The sequence below is a fragment of the Haliotis rufescens genome, unplaced genomic scaffold (genome assembly GCF_023055435.1).
Source record: "Haliotis rufescens isolate VD_foot unplaced genomic scaffold, xgHalRufe1.0.p SCAF_5, whole genome shotgun sequence".
In the NCBI taxonomy this organism is placed as follows: domain Eukaryota; kingdom Metazoa; phylum Mollusca; class Gastropoda; order Lepetellida; family Haliotidae; genus Haliotis; species Haliotis rufescens.
The window spans coordinates 30,953,079-30,978,516 of NW_025964223.1; the positions used below are offsets into that span (position 1 = coordinate 30,953,079).

At 39.4% G+C, this 25,438-nt stretch overlaps 1 protein-coding gene across 4 annotated transcripts in view; it reads right to left on the reverse strand.

Moving 5' to 3' along the window:
- Positions 1-25,438, reverse strand: part of LOC124118346 (protein O-mannosyl-transferase TMTC2-like) — a 475,717-nt gene that overhangs the window by 359,094 nt on the left and 91,185 nt on the right. For all 4 annotated transcript variants that reach the window (XM_048383557.1, XM_046480439.2, XM_046480438.2 and 1 more), the window contains one exon: positions 5,799-5,913. In XM_048383557.1, coding sequence (XP_048239514.1) covers positions 5,799-5,913 — 115 coding nt within the window. The remainder of the gene's footprint in view (positions 1-5,798; positions 5,914-25,438) is intronic.

Genomic DNA, 25,438 nt, shown 5'->3' on the forward strand with positions numbered 1-25,438 from the left:
TGGGTGGAAATGGGAGCCAAAATATCAAAATACTTCTTGAACCTGGAAGCAAGGAATTTCACAAACAAAGCATATGTGCACATTGAAACTGTTTATGGAAGTATATTAATGAAGCAACACAAGATTCTAATCCATCCTACATCTAATTAACAGGATAATCAAGGTTGCTGCGATCCTCGCCCCCCCCCCTTTTTTTTTTCGATAGGAGGAGGAAACTATTGGTGGATGATAAGTTTGCGCTGCAACAATGAGCCCAAGAGAATATGCCCTCCTGCATGTCACGCAAGTAAAAGTTGGTGAAGGTGTTTTGTGAGGCTAGACACCACTTGTTCCACCGAACGAATGTCCATGAAGTGAAACTCGTGGCTCGGGCTCTGATCTCATGAGCCGAGCAGGATCCTAGACGGGGAGGGGAATTTTGTGCCTGCGTATAACTCGCTGCAATGGTGGACTTAAGCCAGCCTGGTACCGTAGCCTTGGTAATATTCTTGTTGGAAAGAGGCTTGCAGGATATGAATGGTCCCCTTTGATGGCGTCTATGTGGGTCTGTAGCCGAGAGGTAGAATTTGAGGGCTCTGATGGAAAAGAAAAGTCTGTCTGGGTGATCCACTGTCGGCCCCAAGGCAGGAATTGTATGGTGTCTATGGCCCAACAGCCCCATAGTAGTAGACTAACTTTTGGCTTCAAAATCTAGGAGCGATCTTAGAGTAATTGAGGTCCAATGTTCATCATAGGCGAGACTATAATAATCCAGAGCATGGAGTTCTGAAACGCTTGTTGCTGTCGCTATGGCTTGGAAGAAGGAAGCTTTCCTGGATTTTCGGAGTAGGCGGCCTTAGCCAGGGGCTCGTAAGGTTCTGTTAAAAGTGTTGATAACACAACAGATAGATTCCACTTGGGGAAGATACGAGGTGTGCGAACATCTTCTAGTAGGAAGGATCTCATTAGTATGTTTAGAATGGCATGGTTTCAAATTGAGAGTTTGTCATGTTGAAGTACAGAGTGAAGTTCCGATCTGTAAACTTCTATCGTCCCATGTCGGAACATATTGTCCTGACGTAGATGTAGTAGAAAGTCCCCTACAATAGGGATGGTTTTTCTATTAGTTATAATCCCTTGTCTTCTTCTCCACTGGATGACATTTTCCCATCTGTTGTCATATATAAGGGAGGATGAAGGTCTTGATGATCTTACCACATCTTCCGGTGCAAGTCCAGAGTACACAGATGTCTGCATCTTTTCATGAAAACTTCCAGGCGGTTAGATGTAGGCTAGGCAGATTGTCATAGAAAATGTTTGACCTGGGCTGTTGTCTCAGATCTCGACAGGGAAGTAACTAGAGAGGCTCTTCCATTAATGGACTTAATAATCTGGGGAACCACGCTCTGCTGGGCCAGATTGGTGCTATCAGGATTATCATGCAATCCATCTCCTCCACCTTGTGGATGACCTTGTCAAGTCAAAACCATGGTGGGAATGCCAAAAGACCCGTCCAATCCATCGATCTGGTGAGCCATTGGATTGGGAACTGGTCTGACATAAACCGAAAGTTGATGGTTTAGGCAGGTGGCAAAGATATCTTGATGCGGTGTGTCCAATAACGTGGTTATCCAAGCAAAGATTTTGGGATGTAAGGTCCATTCTGTTGCCACTATTCTCCCCTGGCGGGAAAGGCTCACGGCAAGGATGTTCAGCTTCCTGGGAATATGTCTCGCTTCTATCCAGCAACTGATGGAGTCTGCCAAGGCAAACAATCATGTAGTCTCCATCATCAGAGAACTGGATCTGATTCCTCCTTGTTTCTGAATGTAGGCCACTACTGTGGTGTTGTCCGTGGCTATGAGGATGGACGAATGGAAGAGACATATTTCCCTTGCCAGGATGGTGTAATAAATGGCCTTCATTTCCCTGCAGTTGATATGTAGGATCCTCTCTCCAGTTTTCCACAATCCTTGTACCGTGAGATAGTCCATAGGGGCTCCCCATCCCGAATAGGACACATCTGAAAATAGATGGAGTTCGGGCGTCGTAGAGTCAGAGGAATGCCGCTCATCACATGATCTCTGTTAGTCCACCAATGCAGGTCCCGTAATAAGTAGGGAGGTAACTGAGTCTTAGTGATCGTAGTGAGTTGATCCATGTCTGTAAAGGACGTAACATCAACCTTCCTCTGAAGGTCATATCCTGTTGAGATGTTAGGTTGCCTAGAAGAGACATTCACCACCTCAGTGACTTGCTGGGTTGAATTGATAGGGGCTGAATTGATAGGGATTGAATCATCGAAATAGTCTTGACGAATCGATCCTCTGGTGGACATAGATATCCTTTGTTAAGTTGGAAACCTGCTCCGATGTATACGATGTCTTGAACCGGAGTGGTCTCGGACTTGGAGGGATTGACTAAGAAGCCAAGATAGGTCATAAGCTGAACCAGAAATAGCATGTTCTGGTGTAACTGAGCTTCTCCTTGGTCTGCTGCCAGGAATCGTCCAGGTACCCAAGCATTTGTATTAGCTGGAGGTGGGAAAACTTGATGACTTGCGCTGTAATCCTAGTTAACATCCAAGGGACTATTGATATCCCCAGTGGTAAGACCTGGAACTCATAGTGTCCACCATTGATTAGGTCGAGACTGAAGAGCCAATCTCCTGTCCTCAAAGTTGACCGCAACTTCCGTACGGATTCCATTTGGAACTTTGGAGGAGGTACCAGGCATGATTTGTTGAGGAACTTTAGTCTATCATCATCCTCAAGTCGGGCAAATTTTTCTTCGGAACTAAGAATACAGGAGAATAGAAACCTCTGGTCTTGTTGTTCTCCGATAGTTTCCAAATGGCTTGATTCTTTAGTAGCTTCCTGACGGCCAGATCTGCTGCAGCCAGCTTGGCTCCGACAAGATGAAATCTGCGTCCGACGGCCTGAGATGCCAGTGCGGGATGCCTCTTGAAATGCAGTTTATATCCATGAGCCATGACGTCTAGGACAAGTGGTTGGGCGTAATCTGTTTCCAATTTTTGGCGTATGACAGAAGACCCCCTCCCACTCTCCCTGGAGTCAGCATTATGTTGCAAGACGGTAGGAGTAAATCACAGTCCATAGACATAACCAGGTCGAAAAGGTCTATAACAGCGGAATGGGTGGCAAGGAAGTCAGAACCTGCATTTACCTCTGCCCCCGGACTTGCCCTGGTGATTGGATCCTCGTTTCGTGTAGTTGGGCTGACAAAATAAATCCTGAGAAGACTGATGCTTGTCAAACTCCCGACTCGGTTGGAACGAATCCTTACCAGGGGGAACAAACTTCTACTCAGGTGGCTGTTTATATGACGAGTCTTTCTGATCCCAGGAACGCTTCGGGAGATAGGAAGATCCATGTGCCTTGACAGCTAGGTTGATAGTTGACACCTGGAATCATTCAGTTGGGTCTTGTCTGACCTTGTCTATGACATGTCCCAATTTGCCATTGAACATCTTGGGAGCAGATATCGTTTGTGACATTATCAACCTTTTTATCAAATCTGTGCTAGAAGTTGTTGACACTGTACCCAGAGTAGCTGTGAAGACATCCAGACTGGGGTGGAGAGTAAGTCTTCCTGCATTCTGACTATGGTGTCTAGCAGGCTGTGGATGAGTCTGACCTGATCCGTCCTAATAATCATAGGAGTCTCTCTGGATATGCCTTCATATGATGTCTGCAATGGTGGAATGATGTGCCTGATTCCGGCGACAAGCCAGTTGATATAGGTTCCAATGTCCTTTAATGTCTGGACGCAGGAAGCCAGGAAGTAGGTAACATGACTTTAGTATAAGGGTTGCGTCCTAGCTTCGTAAAGTCCTCGCCCAAAACTTGATGGTCAAGAAGTGGAGAATCGTGGGTTTGATACAACTTCGGCTTCAAAGGAGGTTAGGGTAGGGGGTCATCATGTTTGAACTTGAGTAGACTTTCAGAAGCCTGATGTACCACCTTGCCTGCATAACTTGGCCATGGCAATGTCTGGTGGATATGTTGAGATGATGTTGGAGCATGACATCCTCTGTATTCCGGCATCTTACGTGGTGAATTCTCTGTCATTGGAGGTTGGAGTAAAGGCATAAGATGATATAACTCCTCAATGAGTTCCACATAGCTATATCCCTCTGTATAATCCCGCTGGGGTGAATCCTCAGACTGATTAACCTCATATAGGTCAGATTCCGCCTCAGAATGGCTGTTGGTAACTCCCGGGAGGAGTGGATGTTCGTCATAATCAATACACTCAACGTGTTCGCCGTGCTGTTCATCAACCGCTGGTGACCAGGACTCTGCTATGAGTAATGTTCGCACGGCTTGTGACCACTGCCCGTGTATAATGGAACCCGTACGGATATGATGGTCCTCCATCAAACAGCTAAGCTGTCCCATAATGTAATCTCCGTCTTAGTCGGTAGACCCTTGACAGTCCAGTGCGGTCGTTGCGGTCGACGAGGTCGGCTTGGTTTCCGTCAGTTGATGGTGAACAAGCGGTTGAAACAGTCTGCTGGCTACTGTGGGATCCATGCGGTGACCGTACGGTGTCTTAGATGAGGAAGATGGCTTTGTGGTACCCCCACGGGACAGTAGATACAATTCACACTTGTGGACTTAATACACTGTGGTCGGCAAATAGGGCACGCTGGGTGTGGCTCCCTCACCAATTTGATCTTTTGCCACAGACTTGCATATTGCAAGGCTTTACATGCCCCTTGCAGAGTGTACACTGCAAAGCAGCGTAGACAATACGGAAGAAACACAAGACAGTGAACTGATACATGGCTGACATGAAACAAATTATGCACATGCGGAGCTCAAATGACAAATTTAGGAAGTGATAAGCAAATACCACATGCAAGACATATAATAAAAATATAGTACAGTCAAATCTGTACTAAGGATAAACTGGGTGAGAGCTTCTCATGACAGGACTTGTCTCTGTGAGCGAAAACAACAAGAGTGTCGTGTGCACCTTGGTTCACATGTTCGCGAATGTTTTTTGCAGATGTTCTCTCTCTGAGAATAATCTGCTGGGCTTATGTTTCAGTTCTACAGCACGAGATTGCATTAAATGTAAAGTTAAAAACAGGACGGTGTAATGGCCATAAAATCAGATTTGAACCTCTTGAAGCAACCGAGATGTTATCTATCAGAGGAATAAATATTTGAAGTTTCAGTTTCATTGGTCCACTGGTTTCTAAGGAGACTATGTTTTTGTCGGAAGCCGAACGCTGCAAGGTGGAGGCAAGACAAACAGCCCATGACATAAACTCACTTCACTTTCAGTGAGGTCAGCTGAAAATGCATCTCATACATAAGGACTGTCAAGTAAACCTTCAGGCCGAGTACTTGGTGCTCATAAAGATTACTTACAGCTTGGTCTAAATGTTGGTCAGTGGGTGCTAAGACTGCAAATATGGTACTTGTAATGTGTCATACAATAGGTAGATACATCTCATAACAGATAATGTACATGGTCATATTTATAAAATAGACATTAACATATTATATTTTGCATGACATCTTACACACAGCCAAGGTCCAGTTTACCTTAAAGCATAGGGACCAAAAAGACATGGGTCACAAAAACAAAGCTTTTTGACAGTGACCAAGTTGGGATTATCACTGCCTTGAACAGTATTTCAGTTACATTGCAGCCTGTCAGCACAATGTGGGAAGAAAGTCCAAAAGTGATACAGGTCATGGACATTAAACAAAATATATTTGTTGAATGACTCAAGGCAGGAAACTAGATGTTTGACAGAAATGATGGATGTATGGTGTACTCACAGGTTGTAGTGGACATCAGCCATGTTGCCTCTGTATCTAAGGGCATTACGATATGCCTCCTCAGCATCTGATGTCCGGCCCTGCTCGTTCCAAACATTGGCCAAGTTTCCCCAGGCTGTGACAGGACAAAGAACTACCCATAGTTGCATTCATTCACAAGTACCAATCCTTGTTTTCATACAATAGATATTTGCATTAATGTAATTCTGTTAGTGAAAAATAATCCAAATTGTAATGCTATATGAAGAAACTGACATCATGTTATGGGTGGAAAAGCAATTCTATGAGGAGTCTGATTGTGACACCTCTGTAATATTCCTTATTTATAAAAATACACAAGTTCAAGTGAAACATACTTGGCAGTATATATATATATCATAAATAGTAAGCAGATAGATAGCTCGGATAAACTGTCCTATCATCAACCCAGTGAGTGTAACAAATTACTTCAACGTGTTGTTTAACCTGGAATTGCTACAATGTGAGGTCAGATTGTCTATCCTGGAGTACATGGCCTAAGCTTGCTTAACTCAGTGCCAAATGGGTACAACAGTCTGAGGAAATGCATGAAATGCAAGTGGGAGTGTGCAGTGACTGCAGTCATGTATGCAGCATGAAATGTGTCAGAATTGTACACATATGTACAGTGCAGAATGAAGCAGATTATGCAACATACCAGCGATAACTCACGCCACAGGAAGCGACAGCATTTCCCAAATGTATGTATGCTAGGAAACGCATCATCTGACGTCCATATGACCAACGTTTGAAATGTACATATCATTTGGCAGCCAATTTGCTTATATAACGCAGGTCATGAAACATAAGAGCATACAAGTGATCATGAACATATTTGACAGAGGTGTGTGATTATGGTCATCGTTTTCATGTATTGTCTGAGGTGAGAAATAATCATAAATGTTGCTCTTAGCAGACACAGATTTCATTACAACTGAAATCTTGAATGACAAGGTTTAGACATATCCTATGTTTCATACGGTCCAAAATGTTTGGTCAAAGGTAAATGGAAGAGTACCATATTGTGAAAGTAGTATAGGCAATGATGGTTCTGGCTTACTTGCACTGGAGCCAGATTCATATACCTATACCACCACTACAGGGGGAATTTTTTATGTCAAATTGATGATGTGCATCAACGATCGTCATAAAATCGTATTAAAAGAAACATCAATATTAATTAATAATGAATAAAATTTACTATAGCCCACGAGGATATTGGAAAGGTGTAGGAGCAATACAAAAATTAGCCACTGTGGCTAAGGTATCTAAAGATGTGGCCAAGGATTGGTTAAAGAAACAAGCGATGTGGCAAATATACTTACCAGCACCGTGTTATATACCGAGGAAGAAGTTTGATATTTTTACAACAAATGAAGTTCATCAGGCTGACCTCTTGTTTCTTCCCCATGATAAGGTAAGACGCAAAAAGGATAAATACGTATTAACCGTAGTGGATGTGGCTAGTCGATAAAAAGAGGCTGAAACATTAACTTCGAAAGATTCAACAGAAGTAGCTAATGCACTGAGTCGCATATATAAACGCGGACCACTAAAATGGCCTAAGCTATTTCAAGTAGATCCTGGTCGCGAATTTATGGGATCAATAACTAAAGTGTTAACAAAGCATGATGTCGAAATCAGGCGTGGTGAAAAAGAGGCCCACCGTAGTCAAGCTATCATTGAAAGATTTAACCGAACATTAGCAGAACGTTTGTTTGGCTATCAGTATGGGATCGAAATGAAATCAGAACGATTAAGATCAACCGAATGGGTGACACAATTATCAGCTGTTGTATCAGCGCTGAAAAATGATGTAACAAGATAAATCGGGAAGAAACCATCAGATGCGATTAAAATGAAATCCGTGACTTCCGAATCTTCAGCACTGCGGAGAGGCAAAGAACAAAAACTTCCGGATAGAGTAAGTGTAAGATATTTATACAAGCCCGGTGAACTCGAAGGAGGCCTACGTTGCGCAACTGATCCGATTTGGTCCCTTAAGACATATAACATTAGTTGATTGGTTATGAAAGAAGGAGAGCCTATTCTTTATTATCTTAAAGATGGACCGGGTAGGGCATTTGTACGAGAAGAGTTGCTCATAGTTCCCAACGATACAGTATTACCACCATAACCATAAGCGTAGGTAGTTATACCATCATTTTTAATCCATCTCTTTGTATATAAGGGGCATAATGATGTCTTGTTCATTCTTAATCCATATATCCTATGATTGACACTTCTTAAAGCGTTCATCTCGTGTTTGAATGTTCTACCGTTGAATAATGCTTCTTTATACTGTTCGTGTTTGACATGCTTTTTTACAACATACTTCTTAACACCCTTAGCTTTTCTTATCTCTCCGTTATCGGACTTCTTTATAGAATACATCTCAGGTCTTAATCCGACATACTCCGCTATAGGAGTCCCAGCACATTCATCCTTCATCCTACCTAACACCTTTTTATTTACAACGCTGTGCAGTGGATTATCTTTTGGGTAATCGCTCCTATCGTACATATCGATTTTTTCTGCCATATCTTTATACACATCCTCGGTTTGTATTTCCATCAACAAAGAATCTGTGTCGGTATATAACACCTCACATCTATCACCGTATTGCTTCTTAAGTTCGTTGTAATAAAAGTCATACATTAAGTGTTTTGACAAGTCAAGAATACTCATACCAACGTACACCGGTCTATTGAATTTTATATTACTCTTCTGCATATGCAACGCGGCTCAGTCGTTATCAAATATCTTGCTTCTGTTAAAAGCCAGAATGGCTATAAGTTTCCTGAGTCTTTCTTCCTCATTAGACATCTCTAATTTAACATCAACACACTTCCTTAGATTCTCCATAGTTTTACAAAATACTGAGTTATTCATTAGCTTATATAGATTCTTTTCAAAATCGCTGGTAGCTATCTTTCTTAAATCTGTGTTCAGCCTTATATAGGGCTCCATCCAAGGGCTTTGATCAAACTTTAGAACTCTGTGTATTTTCTTTAGTTTCATACCTAACGATAGATATAACTGGAGATTGCTGTAGTGAACTATATATTTTGTCTTATCCATCAAGGAGTGTTGATATTCCGACATTCAATCTTTATTAACCATTAATCTTTCAGTAGCTAGTGGATAACTGTTATGATCTTTATGTAACAACTTTGGATATTCCAAGTCAACTTCTAGTATGTATCCTTTATCAGAATCTGAGGGGATATCATTCACTTCGATATCATTCACACCGACCCACTCAAAACCACCCATGTGTAAAGGTTGACTCATAGCCCATCCGTACAAATTGTTGGCGTCGAGATATAATATATGTGTGTCGGGTTTACTCGAATCATATCCTTCCACTAATTTATTATTAGCCTTAGAATACCTTTTCGCTACCATCGATATAAAACCTCTTAATCCTTTCTCAATAAACAAGTGCATATCGTAATCATTGAGTAGTTTTAGTTCTACACCGGTCTTCTTCAACAATGCATCCCACGATAGTCCGGGACTGGAATAGTACCATGCCGGGTCCAAGCCGTATTGTTTTAAACATGTCTTTCTAAATATCTCGAATATATCGACGAGTAAGAGTACATCGGTTTTTAAGTACAGATCGTGATAATCGCCTAAATTCTTACAACCTAATTTATCCCACACCGTCAGAGCGTGTTCATAATCGGCATCGGTTATTTTAGATTCTGTTAAGTTACTATAGAATGATTCAAGGGGTGGTAGTTTAGTTTCGTTGAATCTAGACCAATCATCCATATATTCTTAAGGATATTCACCTTTTCTCAACAACAAATGACGACTCCGATCGGTATATTGATTTGTTATAGCAAAGTAATCGGGATTGTTCGCATTAGCTTAATTGTCCAGGGAAGATAACAGAAACTGTACAGATTCTATGAATCTAAGTCAATTACTTTGCTTTATTCTGGCTTTCCCATCCTTGTCCGTATAATGTATAGTTTTAGTCAACGAGAATTATATATATTTTTCCATATTATTAGGAATGCACGTTAAGCCGCCGTCAGTCTTTGAGATAGCTTGCATAATGAGATGTGAATCATATCCTCTAAGGTTATGAAACACTACGGGGATGGGGAATTCATTTTTAGTTTCAAGTTACACACGTTATGCGCGGCTCCCCGATAATTACCCGTGACGTGGCAATGATCTCTTACGGAATCCCCATTCAGGGGTTTATTACAAACATGACAAATCGTTGACTTCTTATAGACCCTCCAATCATCCCTCATCATACACATGGGTTTCTTACGCGATAAATTTTCCCTGATTATTCTCCCTTCATTTTGTAGATATTCTAGGAACTTTCCCGCTGCATCGGGACCTTTGTAAATCACGGGCGGGTTTGTTTTCCCATCATACCTTACAACTATATATCCAAACCCACAAGGAATATGTTCTTTGGTTTTGTACGTAAAACTACTATCAGTATTGCGTTCAGTATTTTCTATAGGTTTGATAAGTACTTCGAAGTCAGCGTAAATTACGTACGGTACTGGCATTTGATTACAATAATGTTCAAATTTTAATATATTTTTTCCCTCTTTAGGCATATCGATCCTGATAGCATTCTGTCCAACACCTCTGCAGTCTTCTTTATGAGCTTCTAATAGATCTTGTCTGCTGTACCCATGCAGGCATCTTTTGCAGAAATATTTCTTTCTAGCATGTTTTGTTTGATCGTATAATAGCCTGCTTAAACTCTTTATCTACGTATAATGATATTTACCATCTTTTTCGATAAGAAATGAATTGATTCTGGGAATATGTTCCGGAGCGGAGCTTATCCTGTGTACAACAATTCCTTTAGAAGAATGTCCGAAAACATTTATAGCTAAATTATTTTGCTTTTCCGCAATATCAATTTGTCAGATTGGTGTAGGTTCGTCTATACCATCGAGGTTTAGTCCATCATTTTGGGGATACAGTGCCGTGCCAGTTATATTCGTACGATCCATAACGGTTTATAACCGTCGAATATTTTACGAGCACAAAAATGTTTCGTGTAGTGTCAATAATGCTCGGAACCATGTTTAATTTGACATGACGTCACGTGATGTCCTTCAAAGTGTCGTCTGCTGTTTTGATCAAAACATACGATAATCAGTGCAAACATGGGGAGAAAATCTAAGGAATTGAGTAGTGATGTGAAAAGAATAGCGTTAGAGTTAAAAGAAGAGGGGAAAAGTTATCAAGCGATTACTGACCTGTTGGGGGGTTCCCAAGTCTACTTTGGGTAGTATTTTTGCTAAAGTTCAGCGAACGGGTTCGGTAGAAAACATCCCGAGACAAGCTAGACAAAGAAAGTTGTCAGACAGAGATCGCACCGCCCTGTTCAGACTCGTTAAAAATAATAGACAGAGACCTTTGAAGGACATCACTGGTAATTTCAATTCTGTGAAAGACCAACCTGTCTCTAAAAGAGCAATTCAAAGGGAATTACACCGAGAAGGATTTTACAGGCGCATCACGAAAAAAAAAAGATGGTTGTTAGAGGGTGAACAGAAGAAAACATGTCTTGTGGTGTCGGAGTATGAGGAAAAAAACTGTCAATGATTTTTGGAAAAATGTAATCTTTACTGATGAGAGTCAGGTGGTTATTGGAAATAATAATCGTGTATACATTTGGAGAAAGGAAAATGAAGCCGATCGACCCGAGTGCGTGTGTCCCCCTCGAACCAGGAAGTTGAGTTTCATGGTGTGGGGGAGTATCAGTTATCATGGTGTGGGGACTTTGGTGCGTGTAAATGGTAACATCAATGCCCAGAAATACATAGAAATTGTGGACAATAATTTGTGGCCAGTAATTTGTAGACATTTTCCAGACAATAACTATATATTTCAAGACGACAATGCGCCCGTTCATAGAGCAAATATTGTGAAAAAATTCATCGCCGACAATGCCATAAACACGATGGATTGGCCAGCACAATCACCGGATTTAAATGTTATAGAAAATGCTTTGCTCAAACTAAAGAAAAAACTACAGGACACCGTAAACGACATCACTAACCAAGATCAGCTGTTTGAAGCGATCCATATCACTTGGCAGGACATTGAGTTAGACTTTATTCGTGGCCTTTATGAATCTATTCCACGCCGGATATCTAAAGTTCTGACTATGAAAGGGCATCTTACCAAGTATTAAGGCATGTAGATAATTTGTTCATTAATAAATGACGCTCTGTAAAAGCGAGTCGATATGTAAACAAACGGCGGCCAATTTGGATCATACAAATACAACTAGCATGGCACTGCAGGTAGAAGGTCTATCCAGATTTTTGTCTATGGGGAACAATGCAGATCTTATCATCTTTCTGAAACAGTCATTGCCTTTATTTTTTACATTAATTATGTTTTTTTCTTCTTATAATACGGGGGTAAATCTATGTAAGATCCACCTTTGAAAGGCATATAATTTGCTATATCTAATTATAAACTATCAATTTTATCCACACCCCAACCGGAACCTCTATTAGTCCAGCGTTCTAAAGATTCTTGTATCCTCTGAATTGATGTATCTAATGATGTGCTTAAAGTATCGGATTCGGTTATAACTTCTTGATTGCTCCGGAAATAAGGTTTAGTATATTCAGTGCTATCGTCTGCGTTACTTTTACTCAATGACATTTTAATCGTCAGCTGGCATTTTATACTATTTAAATCATCTAATTTCTCGTTAATTTTGCCTGATACGATAGGCTTAACATTATTAACATCCATGTTGGAATTAATATCCATCTTCCAACCTCTTAGATATTTACCAACGTCGGCTGTGGGTACAAATTTTAACTCATCAACAGTGGGTTTATTTTTATCATCGGGTTGATTTTTGTATAGTGAAGCGATCAATTCAGCTTTTCTCATTCGAGAATAACCTCTCAGCCCACTGTTTTTTGCTTGAGCTTTGAGTTCTCTAACAGTCTGGGGTTTGTTGTATTCCAAACCGAGTAAATCGATCAATTCAGCTTTTCTTATTCGAGAATATCCATGTAGACCACATTGTTTTGCCAAAGCCTTCAACTCTCTGACAAAAACCATTGTGGTTGAATGGTATATACAAAATGAATCAAATGTCTAAATGGTTGTTTTTCATATATAAATATGTATTCTCCCAAACCTATTCCTCTCATTGATGTAATCTCTCTTCTTGGCGTAAATAATCTGCTTCCTGACCTTATCAGCACCGTGACTCTTACATAAACAGTAACTACATTTGACCCCAATCCCACATACAGAACAAACGTAATTTTTAAAACCCTTTCTGATGTTATAAGAGTGGGTCCCACAGTAAATACCGACAGATGGCTTCTGACATTGAATCGATTTCCCTATGAGTGTATATTTGCACAGATTCATGGTTATACACATATCATATCATTTGTCTATAAGGTAAATCACATCTCCACTGGTGAGTCATAGCTGTCATCGTTATCTATAGATTAGCAGTCAGCGCTATTTATAGATTAGCAGTCAGGGTTATTTATAGATTAGCAGTCAGGGTGACATAGTGTGTTTACAGGTCATAGTGGTTGATAAGACTCACCCTGACTAGGTCATGGTTTATGCGTAGTTATTGTATAACTGAAAATTACAATGACTGATAACCCAAACATTATAAATGCTATCTCGCGGTCTTTCTGAGCCTCTGACGGTGTATAAAACTGACTTATTGTTGGTCTCTGTATTGGGTCAAGTTTCTTTCCATAAACAAGGAAGTATTCGTGCATGGCAGATTCAACATCCTTAAACGTTTGAATTGAATGTCCTTGCTCACGTAGTTCTTCATTAATAAAATCTAATCTTAATATCCTATTTCTGGTCCATTGTGACTGGGCTGCTTTGAGTTTTTCTAATCCTTTAGCATTAACAATAGCTCCACCAACCATCATCGCAATTGTTGCCATGTTCAATAATATAAAATATTCAAATGTTTAATAACTTCATTATGTCTTCTGGGATAAGCCCTTGTTTGATGAGCATATCTTTTGTTGCCATAGCCAATCCAATATTGAGAATTACCATACCGATATCATAACCATTAAAATCTAGCTTGGGTTGTTTGGCTTTAGTAATCATTTTAGACATACGGGCATAGCCAATGGCCAAGCTGCTGACCACCGCTGAATGATTCGTTGCGTTTACCAACATTTTACCATCTGTAACTGGAGTAGTCATGCTTTTTATAACATTATATGGGGGCTAACCTCTAATTGAACTTGTTGTTGTGTAATCGGGGGTGACGTTTTCTCTTCTCCGGTCTTATAAAATAACCATACCACCGCTATAGCAACAACTCCTAGTGCATATTTGAATTATGCATTAGTTTTCTAGCCTTCCTCGCTAACGCACCCTTCCTACAAGCTGAGATTTTCAAAGGATTCTTTGTCACTCTTGCTACTGATTTTGCAATTGCTGGTATTTCCTCATTCACTTGTTGTGATTGTGTTTCCACAATCTGTTGTGATTGTGCAATCGGGGTTATTTCCTCGTTCACTTGTTGTGATTGCGTCTCCACAATCTGTTGTGTCACTTGAGTCTCCATTATTATTAAGTGGGCACGTATGTTGAAATTGACAATACCTAGCCGTTATTAAAGCGGTGGTCACCGGGGCTGAGAACATTCCGTATCTATGATAAAACTCACAGCTTACTGCACTTATAGCGTGTTCGATGAATGGGTCTTTCTCGAGAGATTAGCATAAATACATGCTTTGTTCTGCCGGGATAGGAAGAAACGTACTAGCTACGACTGTGTATAGTTGCAACATTGCCGAACCTATTGTTTTAGTCATGGTAGCTCCCAGTCCAGACTCGTAACGCGTGTACAGTTTTTTAATTTCTTCATCAGTCATGTTATCAATTTTTTGGATGGTATAATTTTCCCCAAAATATTGGGAACATTTTTCACCGGCTACCAAAGCCGCGAGGCTTTCTCTATCTTTATTTAAAGATTTATCTGTAACTACTTCAGCATGTTGATCTGGTTCTTTGAGCATTTCTTCGAGGAGTTCGTCGCATTCCATAATGTAATACCTAAGGAGATTTTTAAGTCTAACATAATAAAATATGGCATATCCAATACAGCTTGTAATAATAGACTGTTGCGAAAGAATGAGGATTTCAAACCACATTATTACATAATAACCACTAATGTTCAATTTATCATATTTTTGCTATATTTCCTATATTTTTGCTATATTTTTGCTTAGCAGTTGCTATTTTTTTGCTTAGCAGTTGCTATAATTTTGCTATTTTTGCTATAATTTTGCTATTTTTGCTATATATTTTTGCTTAGCAGTTGCTATTTTTGCTATAATTTTGCTTAGCAGTTACTATATTTGCTATAATTTTGCTACTTTTGCTATAATTTTGCTATTTTTGCTAAGCAATTGCATAAGAAGCTGGTTGATCGGTTTTTAATATGAGTTTACAATGCTTTGTTTCCGCTAACAGCTTTCTGACTTTATCTCGTTCAGCCTTGGTATACATAACATCATTTTCGCGTAAACATTTCTCGAATGAATCTCGGTCTTTGAAATGAAACAGGGCTACCCATTTGGTCTGCTCTCTAATATCTTCCAGGACAGAGTTGTATTTTTGAATAAGTACCCAAACGCTATGCTGAGTATGTCTTCCGGAGAATGCTAAATATGAGAGCATATCTTTCTTTTTGGTAAGTTCTTTACTCGCACTGCAGTAGTCTATTATGAAAAGGGTTGATTCTCCTTTGTATTTTTCGTGACATACTCGTAAACAGTCTTGTAAACGATCACCCGGATCAACTCTGTACACCCCGGGATCATTCATTACCCATTCTCTCGATAGATATGTTTTATTAACGCTTATAGTCGGTCACAGAATAATAATACGATCGAAAACATCCCGATAATGACTTTGTAAAGCTGTTTTTCGGCAACCTATTTCCCGCAGATGATAGCGCAGTGTGGTTCTTTAGGTAAAAGATTATTAATAGATTGCTTGCACGAAATGTCCATTCTGTTTATTAAGTTGCGCGTCCATAATCACGTACAAATATATGTTTAATTTACCAGCCGCTTCCTGGTGCTTAGTTATCTGTATAATAACACCCTCGCTAGCATTTTCTATTCTCCGCCCATGGCCGTGTAGTTAGTCATCGTCCGTTGTTCGCATGTCGAGCCACAGCGCATACTTCGTGGTAAGGAATTAAGCCATCGATACACCCCCGAGAGACAGATCTTTCACAACTGCGTTAGCTTCTGGGCTTCGTTTTATAGAAGGGAGTTTTTTAATCTCATCCCACTGTTGATATGCTCGCATACCTTGACTATATAGTTGATTAGGCATGCCCTCGATAGTCAATTCTACTTTTGTAATCTTGGGATTGTAGAACGCCTCGGTATCTCTTGCAAATGCATCAGAGGGGTCCTCGAACAACATTAAAATACCCTTCAACGATCTAGCAGGAACGTTTAGACTGTTCCTGGTGGTCTTTCGATGTCGAAGCACGCGATCGTACAAAATGGCTAAACTTCCGGTTTAATGGTTACGAAGTTGTCTGGCTAATTCAGGATCTGTAATCATATCGTACTCCAGTGAGATGTTTTCAATAGAATAGCTACTAGGATCTTCAGTAGCTTTGATTACTCTGCTGTAGTCATTAAAAGTGAGTTCGTATTCTAACCTATCACCTAGGGGTGCTTCATAAAAGGGTATGTGACTATCTAGTAATTCAAAGTCTAGCGGAATATAGAATCAGTTACCTAATGCATCAGCAACGGCCTTATCTCCTACGACGGTATTATCGCCACTATCAGCACCCACACACAGTCTCAATGTGTTCTGATTACAAATACCTTGGTACTGTAAGTTTTCCCGTTCTTTAGCCGTTCTCCAGAGATCCATGTAACAGAAATATACATCGCTGTCGTCAATACTCAAAACTTCATTACGGCTAATTTTAATGGCGATTTTCTTAACAAATGATAGTCGTGCAGTTCCTGGAACTAACACATCGTGTGCGCCGAGATTAGGAAAGCGAACCAGAAGCGTTTGATTCTGATCAATGGTACTCGTGTTATTAGTTATAGTTACAGACTGAGGAATTGCTTGGACCCCAAATGGATCCCGAAGTCTATGTTGTGGGTTTAACTTGCATCCGTATTGCGAAGACATTGTTATATTGAAATTATGTAACCTTATGTTTAATATAAAAATGGATGATATTAATCTAGATATCATAACTGATACTAGTACAATCGAAGAGGGTACTGATGAAACCAGCTTTGGTGGCATGAATCTTAACGATGAACTTTTGCAATCAACCGTTAATGATTATTACGATGCCTTAAAAGAAACTCCAATAGGTGACTATTCAAAGTTTACGATAGATAGTAAAGGAATATTGCAACTGAGTGGCTCTCCCAATATTAATCTTATGAATTCTCGTACTCGTAAGCACCTAGCCTTGTCTACGATAGCCACTAAACATGGCATCAACACTGTTCGTAATGAATTAGGTTTTGTAGACTACTCACGAGAAAAACTTTCTGCGTAGACTACTAAGGTTCTTCGGACTGTGCGTACTGAACTCGGTAACATAGATAAAGATAATTTGGAAGAAAGCTCGAAGCTGGCCTCGGATGGGCTTGGAGAGATATTGGATACCTACTACGATAATTCCACGGCCAATGTACCATCCTCGGAGCTCAGTATTAGGGAATTAAGAGGCCTTGACAAGGCAATGCAAACAATCCGGGGAGAACTCATCAATAATATAGCCAAGCTATCCGAACTCGACAAGCATATAGCTTATGAGAAAACAAAACTTGAACAGGCGGGCGATGAATTCAGTAGACGCCGCGTTGCAGAAAGATTGCGTAACTTAGAAGATGAAAGATCGGCCCGCCTCGAAGCTGCTTCCAGTAATGGAAAGGCACTTCGTTCAAAAATCAGTCGAAATTCGAGAAACTATCGATCAAGTCCTCAACGATGACACTACACTGGCCAATAAAATTAAAACATTGTTCAAAGAACAGGGGCTAACCATTGCCAGTATTTTAACCGCATTGGGATTTATTATATCGACTTTGACTCTCGCGTTAACCGGTGGCAGCGGACAACCCACACCACCATTTTAAAAAAGCATTTAAAAGCATTAGGAGAAGCACTGGGAAAACTCGCTGGGAAAGCCGCGTCTGTACTTCCGGGCATAATAGGGAGTATAGTTTCCTGGCTCTTGAATTTATTAGCTAAAACCACCACTTGGCTTAGTCAAAACTTGTGGGCACTGATCGTAGCAATTGCCGGGCTGTTGTATGTATCCGCTAAGAACTATTTAACCAAATCATGAGTAAACAAGCCACGACTCAACCTACTATAAGCGCTGTTTTTTCATCAATATGTTGTTGATTTTTAGCTGCAATATGTGGTGGCAATTGTGGTTGTGCGTCAGTAGATGGTTGTGAAACATGTGGTGTCTGTGGTTTTACTATTCCCGTTTCACCTGTGTTTGTTTGCGTTATTAATTCGGTATTAATATCTGAATTTATACCTGGTTTTTGTTGATCAGTAGCAATAACAATTTTATTATTATAGCCTATCACTTGACCGATCTTAAGTTCCATATTACTCGGAGACATGTATAGTCCCGGCGCATAAACATAGTCTACTTTGGATTGAGCGTACTGTAATACATCTTGATAACGTTTTATAGAAGATGGTATGTCAACTGGTGAATTAATAGCATCCTCCACGTTTGCGACAAACTGTTTTTGTGCATCGAGCGCCGCCCCAGAACCAATTATTCCCGTACGTGTTTGCGATTGTGCACCAAGAATTTCCCATACATAAGTTCTTATTGATTCATTAACTCTTACAACTCCTGGGTTAGTAAATTTATTTTCCGTTTTATCATTAAGAAATTCATTCCAAGTGTTTACGCTATCGTTCAGTTGTACAAATTTCGTAACAATGTAAATTAAACCACTCTTAAAACTCATAATATCCCCTCTCCAATTGTTACACGAAAGTTCCCAGCCGTGATACCAATTGTGCATTTTAAATAAATATCATGTATTCTTACATAAAGTTTATTTGTCTGTAACAACCTAAATGGATTGAATGTTTTTTGGTGAATTTCTATTTCTTAATCATCACTTTCTTCTTTAACAGTTATTTGTCCATTGTATGGAACACCTAGACCATGGTTAAGTCCTTTAATACGCCAATCTTTACAAGTAGAAATACCAAATTCCTGACAAATACGCTCATACTCGATCCTGTGGTAATGGAGCACTAATTTCTTTAAGTATACGTCTAATCTGATAGTACATGTGAAATGATAAAACAGACTTATTTAGTTCAAATCCGGGGGCATAAAGAGATACACCACATCCTGTTGTGGCACAGCATACGACAAAGTTTAACTGGTTCTGCCAAAATTGCATTGCATTGTGAAACCAATCGTGCACCATTTTATCGCTAGTTGCCGTGACCCTGTATTTTTCAAAGATATCAGGTAATTTAACAAAAAAATTAGCACCAGAGGCACTTACTAAAATCGACTGATTAGTAATGTAAGTTGATTTCATATTTAACTTATGATATAGTATCATTGTATATTTAATATGTATTCATCGCATTCAGAACTCTGCAGCTAGATGCATCTCTAAAGTTCCAAGAGCCAATCACATCAGTCCTGTCCTCAAAGCACTACATTGGCTTCCAGTCTCCTTTCGTATAAACCATAAGATATGTATCATCACTCACGACTGCCTCAACAATAGCGACTATCCAGACTATCTCAAAGATCTTATATCCCTGTACTCTCCAGAGCGTGCTCTCCAATCCTCTGGTGGAACTCTACTGTATCAGCCTCTGTCTACTTCTGCTATGTCTGACCGTGCCTTCTCCTTTTGCAGTCTACAGTTATAGAACTCTTTGCCTTTGAATCTGAGAATCTCTGCTTCTAAGGAAACGTTTAAGTCTCTCCTCAAAACCCACTTCTTCACTTCAGCTTTTCAATTGATCTCCTGATTGTTTGCATATGTACAAAGACATTACTTTTTAACTTTGTCACAGCGCCAGTGAGCAACTGTCGATGGATATTAGGCGCTTTACAAATCAATTATTATTATTATTATTATTATTATTATTATTATTATGTCACACTCCCGGGAATAACAAATGGTCAGTCTATTCAACTGCTTCATACTATCGATAACTCGGATGGTAAGCTTGAAGTCGCTCTATGCGATGTAACGTATTACCTGCGGTGGACCAATATAAATGCTGCGAGAGATAATAATAGGTTTGTAATAGGTAACTTTGGTATTGATCACACTAGCATTGTTATACCTAATGGGTATTACAGGGTATCCTCACTCAATGATGAAATTTTTAAGCCTTTGGGAGCTAATCTCACACAAAATGAGTCAAATGGGATGCTGAAATTAAGCGCTGGAGAAGAGAATTTACTTCTTGTCGAGATCTTAGCAAAAACACTTGGATTTGATGGCAGAACGCGGAAAATACCACTCAACGATATAGTGCATGGAGTTAAATTACCAGATTTAGTTCCCTATAAAGAGTTGTGCATCCATCTTGATCAGATCAGTACGACGAATAATATTCAACTGGAAAGTCCTTCTACTCTGTTGAGAGCTATTCCAGTCAAAGAAGAAAAATATGATAGTGGTAGAACGGAATCTTTCTCATCATTACAATATAAAAAATTCAAGCGTGGTATTATTTCAGACCTCAAAATTTCTGTATTAGATGTAAAACATCAACCTGTACATATAGGATACTTGAGTGTAACACTTCATATTATAAATATTGTTTGATTTCTTATTCAAGTTATGATATCGTATAATTGTATATTAAATATGTATGTTACACTCCCAGGAATAACAAATGGCCAGTCTATTCAACTGCTTCATACTATCGATAACTTGGATGGACAACTTGAAGTCGCTATCTGCGATGTTACGTATTACCCGCGATGGACCAATATAAATACTTTGAGAAATAATAATGAGTTCGTACTAATTTACTTAGATGATGGGGATAACACTTGCATTGTTATATCTGATGGGTATTACAGCATATGCTCACTCAGTGATGAAATTTTTAAGCCTTTGGGAGCTAATCTCACACAAAATGAGTCGAATGGGATGCTGATGCTGATTTTAAGCGCTGGAGAAAAGCAAATATTTCTTGAAAGGAACATGGCAAATACGCTTGGATTTGTAAGTCGTGTTGGAGGAATATTAATAGATCCCAACACACCACGGCATGGAGATAAATTACCAGATTTAGTTCCCTATAAAGAATTATCCATCCATCTTGATCAGATCAGTACAACGGATAATATTCAACTCGAAAGTCCTTCTAACCTGCTGAGAGCTATTCCAGTCAAAGATGAAAAATATAATAGCGGTAGAACGGAATCTTTCTCATCATTACAATATAAAAAATTCAAGCGTGGTATTATTTCAGACCTCAAAATTTCTGTATTAGATGTAAAACATCAACCTGTACATATAGGATACTTCAGTGTAACACTCCATATTATAAATAATGGTTGATTCATCAGGCCCTGGAACACTCAGACAATGTAATACAATTGCACTTTCCTATCTCAGAGACACAGAAGGATTAGGTAAACCTGGTACTGATGGCAAGTTATACGCTTTATACTTACAAGATAATGTATACAAGCAGAAAGAAGTTACATTCACAGGTAATCTAGGAGATTTAAGCGATGTCGACGTTAGTAGACTCAATAAAAACACTTTGTACAATATTACTCGCAACGATGATAATAAATGGACTATGATCAAAGAAAAAAATCGAGTGGCTACTGAATATCGTCATTAACCCACCTTAAGTGATGATGGGTAAGGCACATAATTTAACTAAGATAATAAATAGTTGGATCGTACTCGGGGCTTATATCCAATCAAAATGAAAAAGTGTGTTAGTCTCTCCCCTGCCAGAAAACCCGGGTCATATGTTATATAGTCGTCCGGCAGTAAAAAACGTTAGATTAAATTGTGTTTCTGAATTCAATGATATTAGAGATAACTTCAGTGCAATACCTAATCTTTCTACGCTTATTATTGAAGTCTTGTTTTGAGATGCACCGGTAGATGCCTTTGAAATATTACCAGGTCTATCAATTAAATGGCTCAAGAAACACGAGTGTCAACGTTGCAGTATTATTTATATGGGAGCATTACCCATTGCAACCCTTGAGGGGGTCCAAATTATTAAAAGTGACAGCATTTCTCTTACTAAGATATTTATGCCGTATAATATACATTTAATAAGGTTGATGTATACTCTCAAAACATTGAAGCAAGACCAATTAAAGACTATTAGATGACATAATGATATACACTATGAGTTAATATCCGGCGCTCGATAAAGCATCTGAAAAGATGGATACTGTTGATGGATTTCGATTACATCAAATAAGCGACATAAAACATTGAATAGAGAAGGAGAGGGAGTTGAGACTTGGATTGTATAAAAAGTATCGCAGAGCTGTGAATGCTCTCGACGGAGTTGACACCGCGCTTGTAATGGCTAGCATGGGACTCGGTGTAGCCGGTGTTGGTTTACTATCAACTATAAAAGCCGCGTCTATCGTACTTGGCATGGAAATAGCGGACGGAGTCACAGGACTGGCAGGAATAGTGATAAAATTCATTTCTCGTAAGTTGCAAAAGAAAGCATTAAAACATGATAATATTCGGATACTCGCCAAAGCTAAGTTGAACAGCATTGAGGATCATATTTCAACAGCAATGGCTGATTGTAAGATATCCGAGGAGGAGTTTCATTTAGTGTTGTCAGAACTCACCAAATACAACATAATGAAGCAGGAGATTCGATCAAATTCTCGTAAGACCAGTGGTATTAGCAAAGACGGGAAAAAAAAGTTCATAGAACAGGGGAGACAACAAGCGCGTCAATTATTCCATGCCAAAACCAAAGAACTGGTTGGAGATTAAAAATAGATTGCTTACTATCATTAGATCACATTTAAATGAATGCTTACATAAGTATATAATAATGGAGAATTACAAACCAACAAAGGAAGAACTCGAAAAAGCTATCGAAGCATTTATGTTCATGGACAAAATTATCAAATGGAGTGAATTACCACAGGGTATATATCATATTAGTGATGTTAAACCAACCAAATACGGTCATCAATTGTTTCTTTCTAATTACCAAGAAAAGTATATAGTCTGGTCTCCTAGTAAAATGAATGAGGAACGTAGTAAAAATGTTGAATATCACTTCGTTCAAAATAATGGTATACGTATGAATAAAAATAATAGAGAATATTTTCATTACAAATTAGTTTAATGTTATGATGATCGTTGATGCAGATCATCATTTTGACATAAAAAATTCCATCTGTAGTGGTGGTATAGGTATATGAATCTGGCTCCAGTGGAAGTGAGCCAGAACCATCATTACCTATACTACTTGGGAAAAATGAGGATTTATTTTCAATGGTTCGGTAACCATTCAGCATAACTGCATTATATTCCCAGCATAGGCTCGTGTCCTAATGAGTGCTATTGAGTGTGTGACATGAGTGATGAGGTAATTAGTAACATGGCGAGAGGAGATTAGGTCCCATTGTGCCTACAGAAAGTGGTGTAGGCACAATGGGATATGATTTTCACTCCTCTTAGAATAATGGAGCATCCCTGATCACTGCTTGTATCATCAATTACATGAAGTGGAAACTATTATATCTCAGAATAATGGAACATCCCTGTAAGTAATTACCGGAAGAAGAAGAAGACATTTGTTGTTGTTGTTGCTTTATGTGTTTTAGACGTTGCCTTCTGCCCCAGCAATTTCGGCTGACCTGTCCCTCTTTGGGACTCATGTGTGAGTAGGGTACACATGTCTATGTCAAGTTTGGTATTCCCATAATTTCTGTTTTTGTATTGATATGATTTCTATTTTCGTATACTGATATAATTTCATAATTATCCTTGGCTGCTCTGTTTATATACGTTCGAGTAGCTGTCCATCTCTCAGAAACAGAGTTAGTTTGGCCTTCGCTAATGCATCTCTTGGCTTTAGGAGATCTATGACAGACAGCGGATCTAACAGCAATTCTTATTTTAACCAACCCCAGGCTGGGGCATGGTCTTGACATTCCAGTAACAAGTGAGCAATAGATTGCAAGACGAGCCTGATTGCAAGATGGACATACTTTGTCATAGTACTTTTTGTGACCGAGTCTGAGGCGTGAGATGGCCATTTCGACTTTCCTTTCATTTGAGTATGGCTTTTGGTGGATCTTTGGTTGCATTTTGTATAGCCATCTGCTGATCTTACTTGTGTCCCACTGGGCTTGGTATCTTTGGAATATGGGGGCTTTGATTTTGATTTTTATCTCTAGTATACCAAAGGGAACAGGCTGTATCTAAGCTTTGTCTAGAGCTAGCTTTGCCAGTTTATCTCCTTTTTCATTTCCATGAATATCTATGTGAGAGGGGAACCAACACAGCTCCACCTGTTGCCCTTGGTTCGTTAGTTTTGTATATTCGTATAGAATGTTTTTGACTGTGTTTGGCCTGGAGTATGAATTTCTGCTTCTGATGGCTTGAAGTGCACTTAGTGAGTCTGATAGGAAAACTGCCTTTGCTTCCGGAAGTCCGGTATGAGTTTGAGTGCATGATGAATTGCCTCCAATTCAGCAGTGAATACTGACTGACCATTAGGCAGGCGAACTGATTGTGCTTGGGATTTGGAGCTGTGGATATGGATCCCATAACCAGCAGCACTGTTGTTGAAATGATTCTTGGATCCATCAGTGTATATATGGCTCCAGTTGTCCCAGGTTGTTTGAATTTTAGTGATAGCTACTGACTGTAGTAGGGTTGGGTTTCCTTTTTAGAGACTTCTGATGTCAAAGCAGTGTCAACTTTCGGAGTTTATGAAGTCCAGGGAGGATGTAACCCTTTGCAGTGACTTTCTGGAGGCTGAATGTCATCACAATTGTGACTTCGGATGAGTTCTCGTACTAATATCCCAGATGGCTTTAGTGAGGGATTTTTTCGAGCTGGAGCTTTATCTTGGGTGTTTTTGTCTTGCCATATCTTTTTCATCAAAGGGTTTGATCTTCGTCCCTACAACAATAATATTGCCTGCTCTCTTCTCAGTTTCAATGGGAGTTCTCCTGTTTCTACTTGTAGTGCTTCTATTGAAGCACCTATTGCTGCACATGTGGCCAGCATTTGGGCTTTGTATTGTATTCTGTCGAGGCGGCTGAAGGCAGTATTTAATGCTGAGTGAAAGGCCTCACAACCAGTCTATTTTTTATCTGATAAGTGATTTGTAGAGGTCCAGCTGAGTGTCCCTTGATGATTTAAACAATATTTATTTCCATGAAAAAGGAATGGGATCTGTGAACAGGTTCAACCTATTTAAACACCTCTCCCTACAAAGGACATTTAACAGTTAAGGAGAGAAAAATGTACATAGAATAATAAATTTAGATTAATCGTACCTACTGTTGCAAATATATTGAACCGCAAAAGAATTGTCACCCCAAGTAA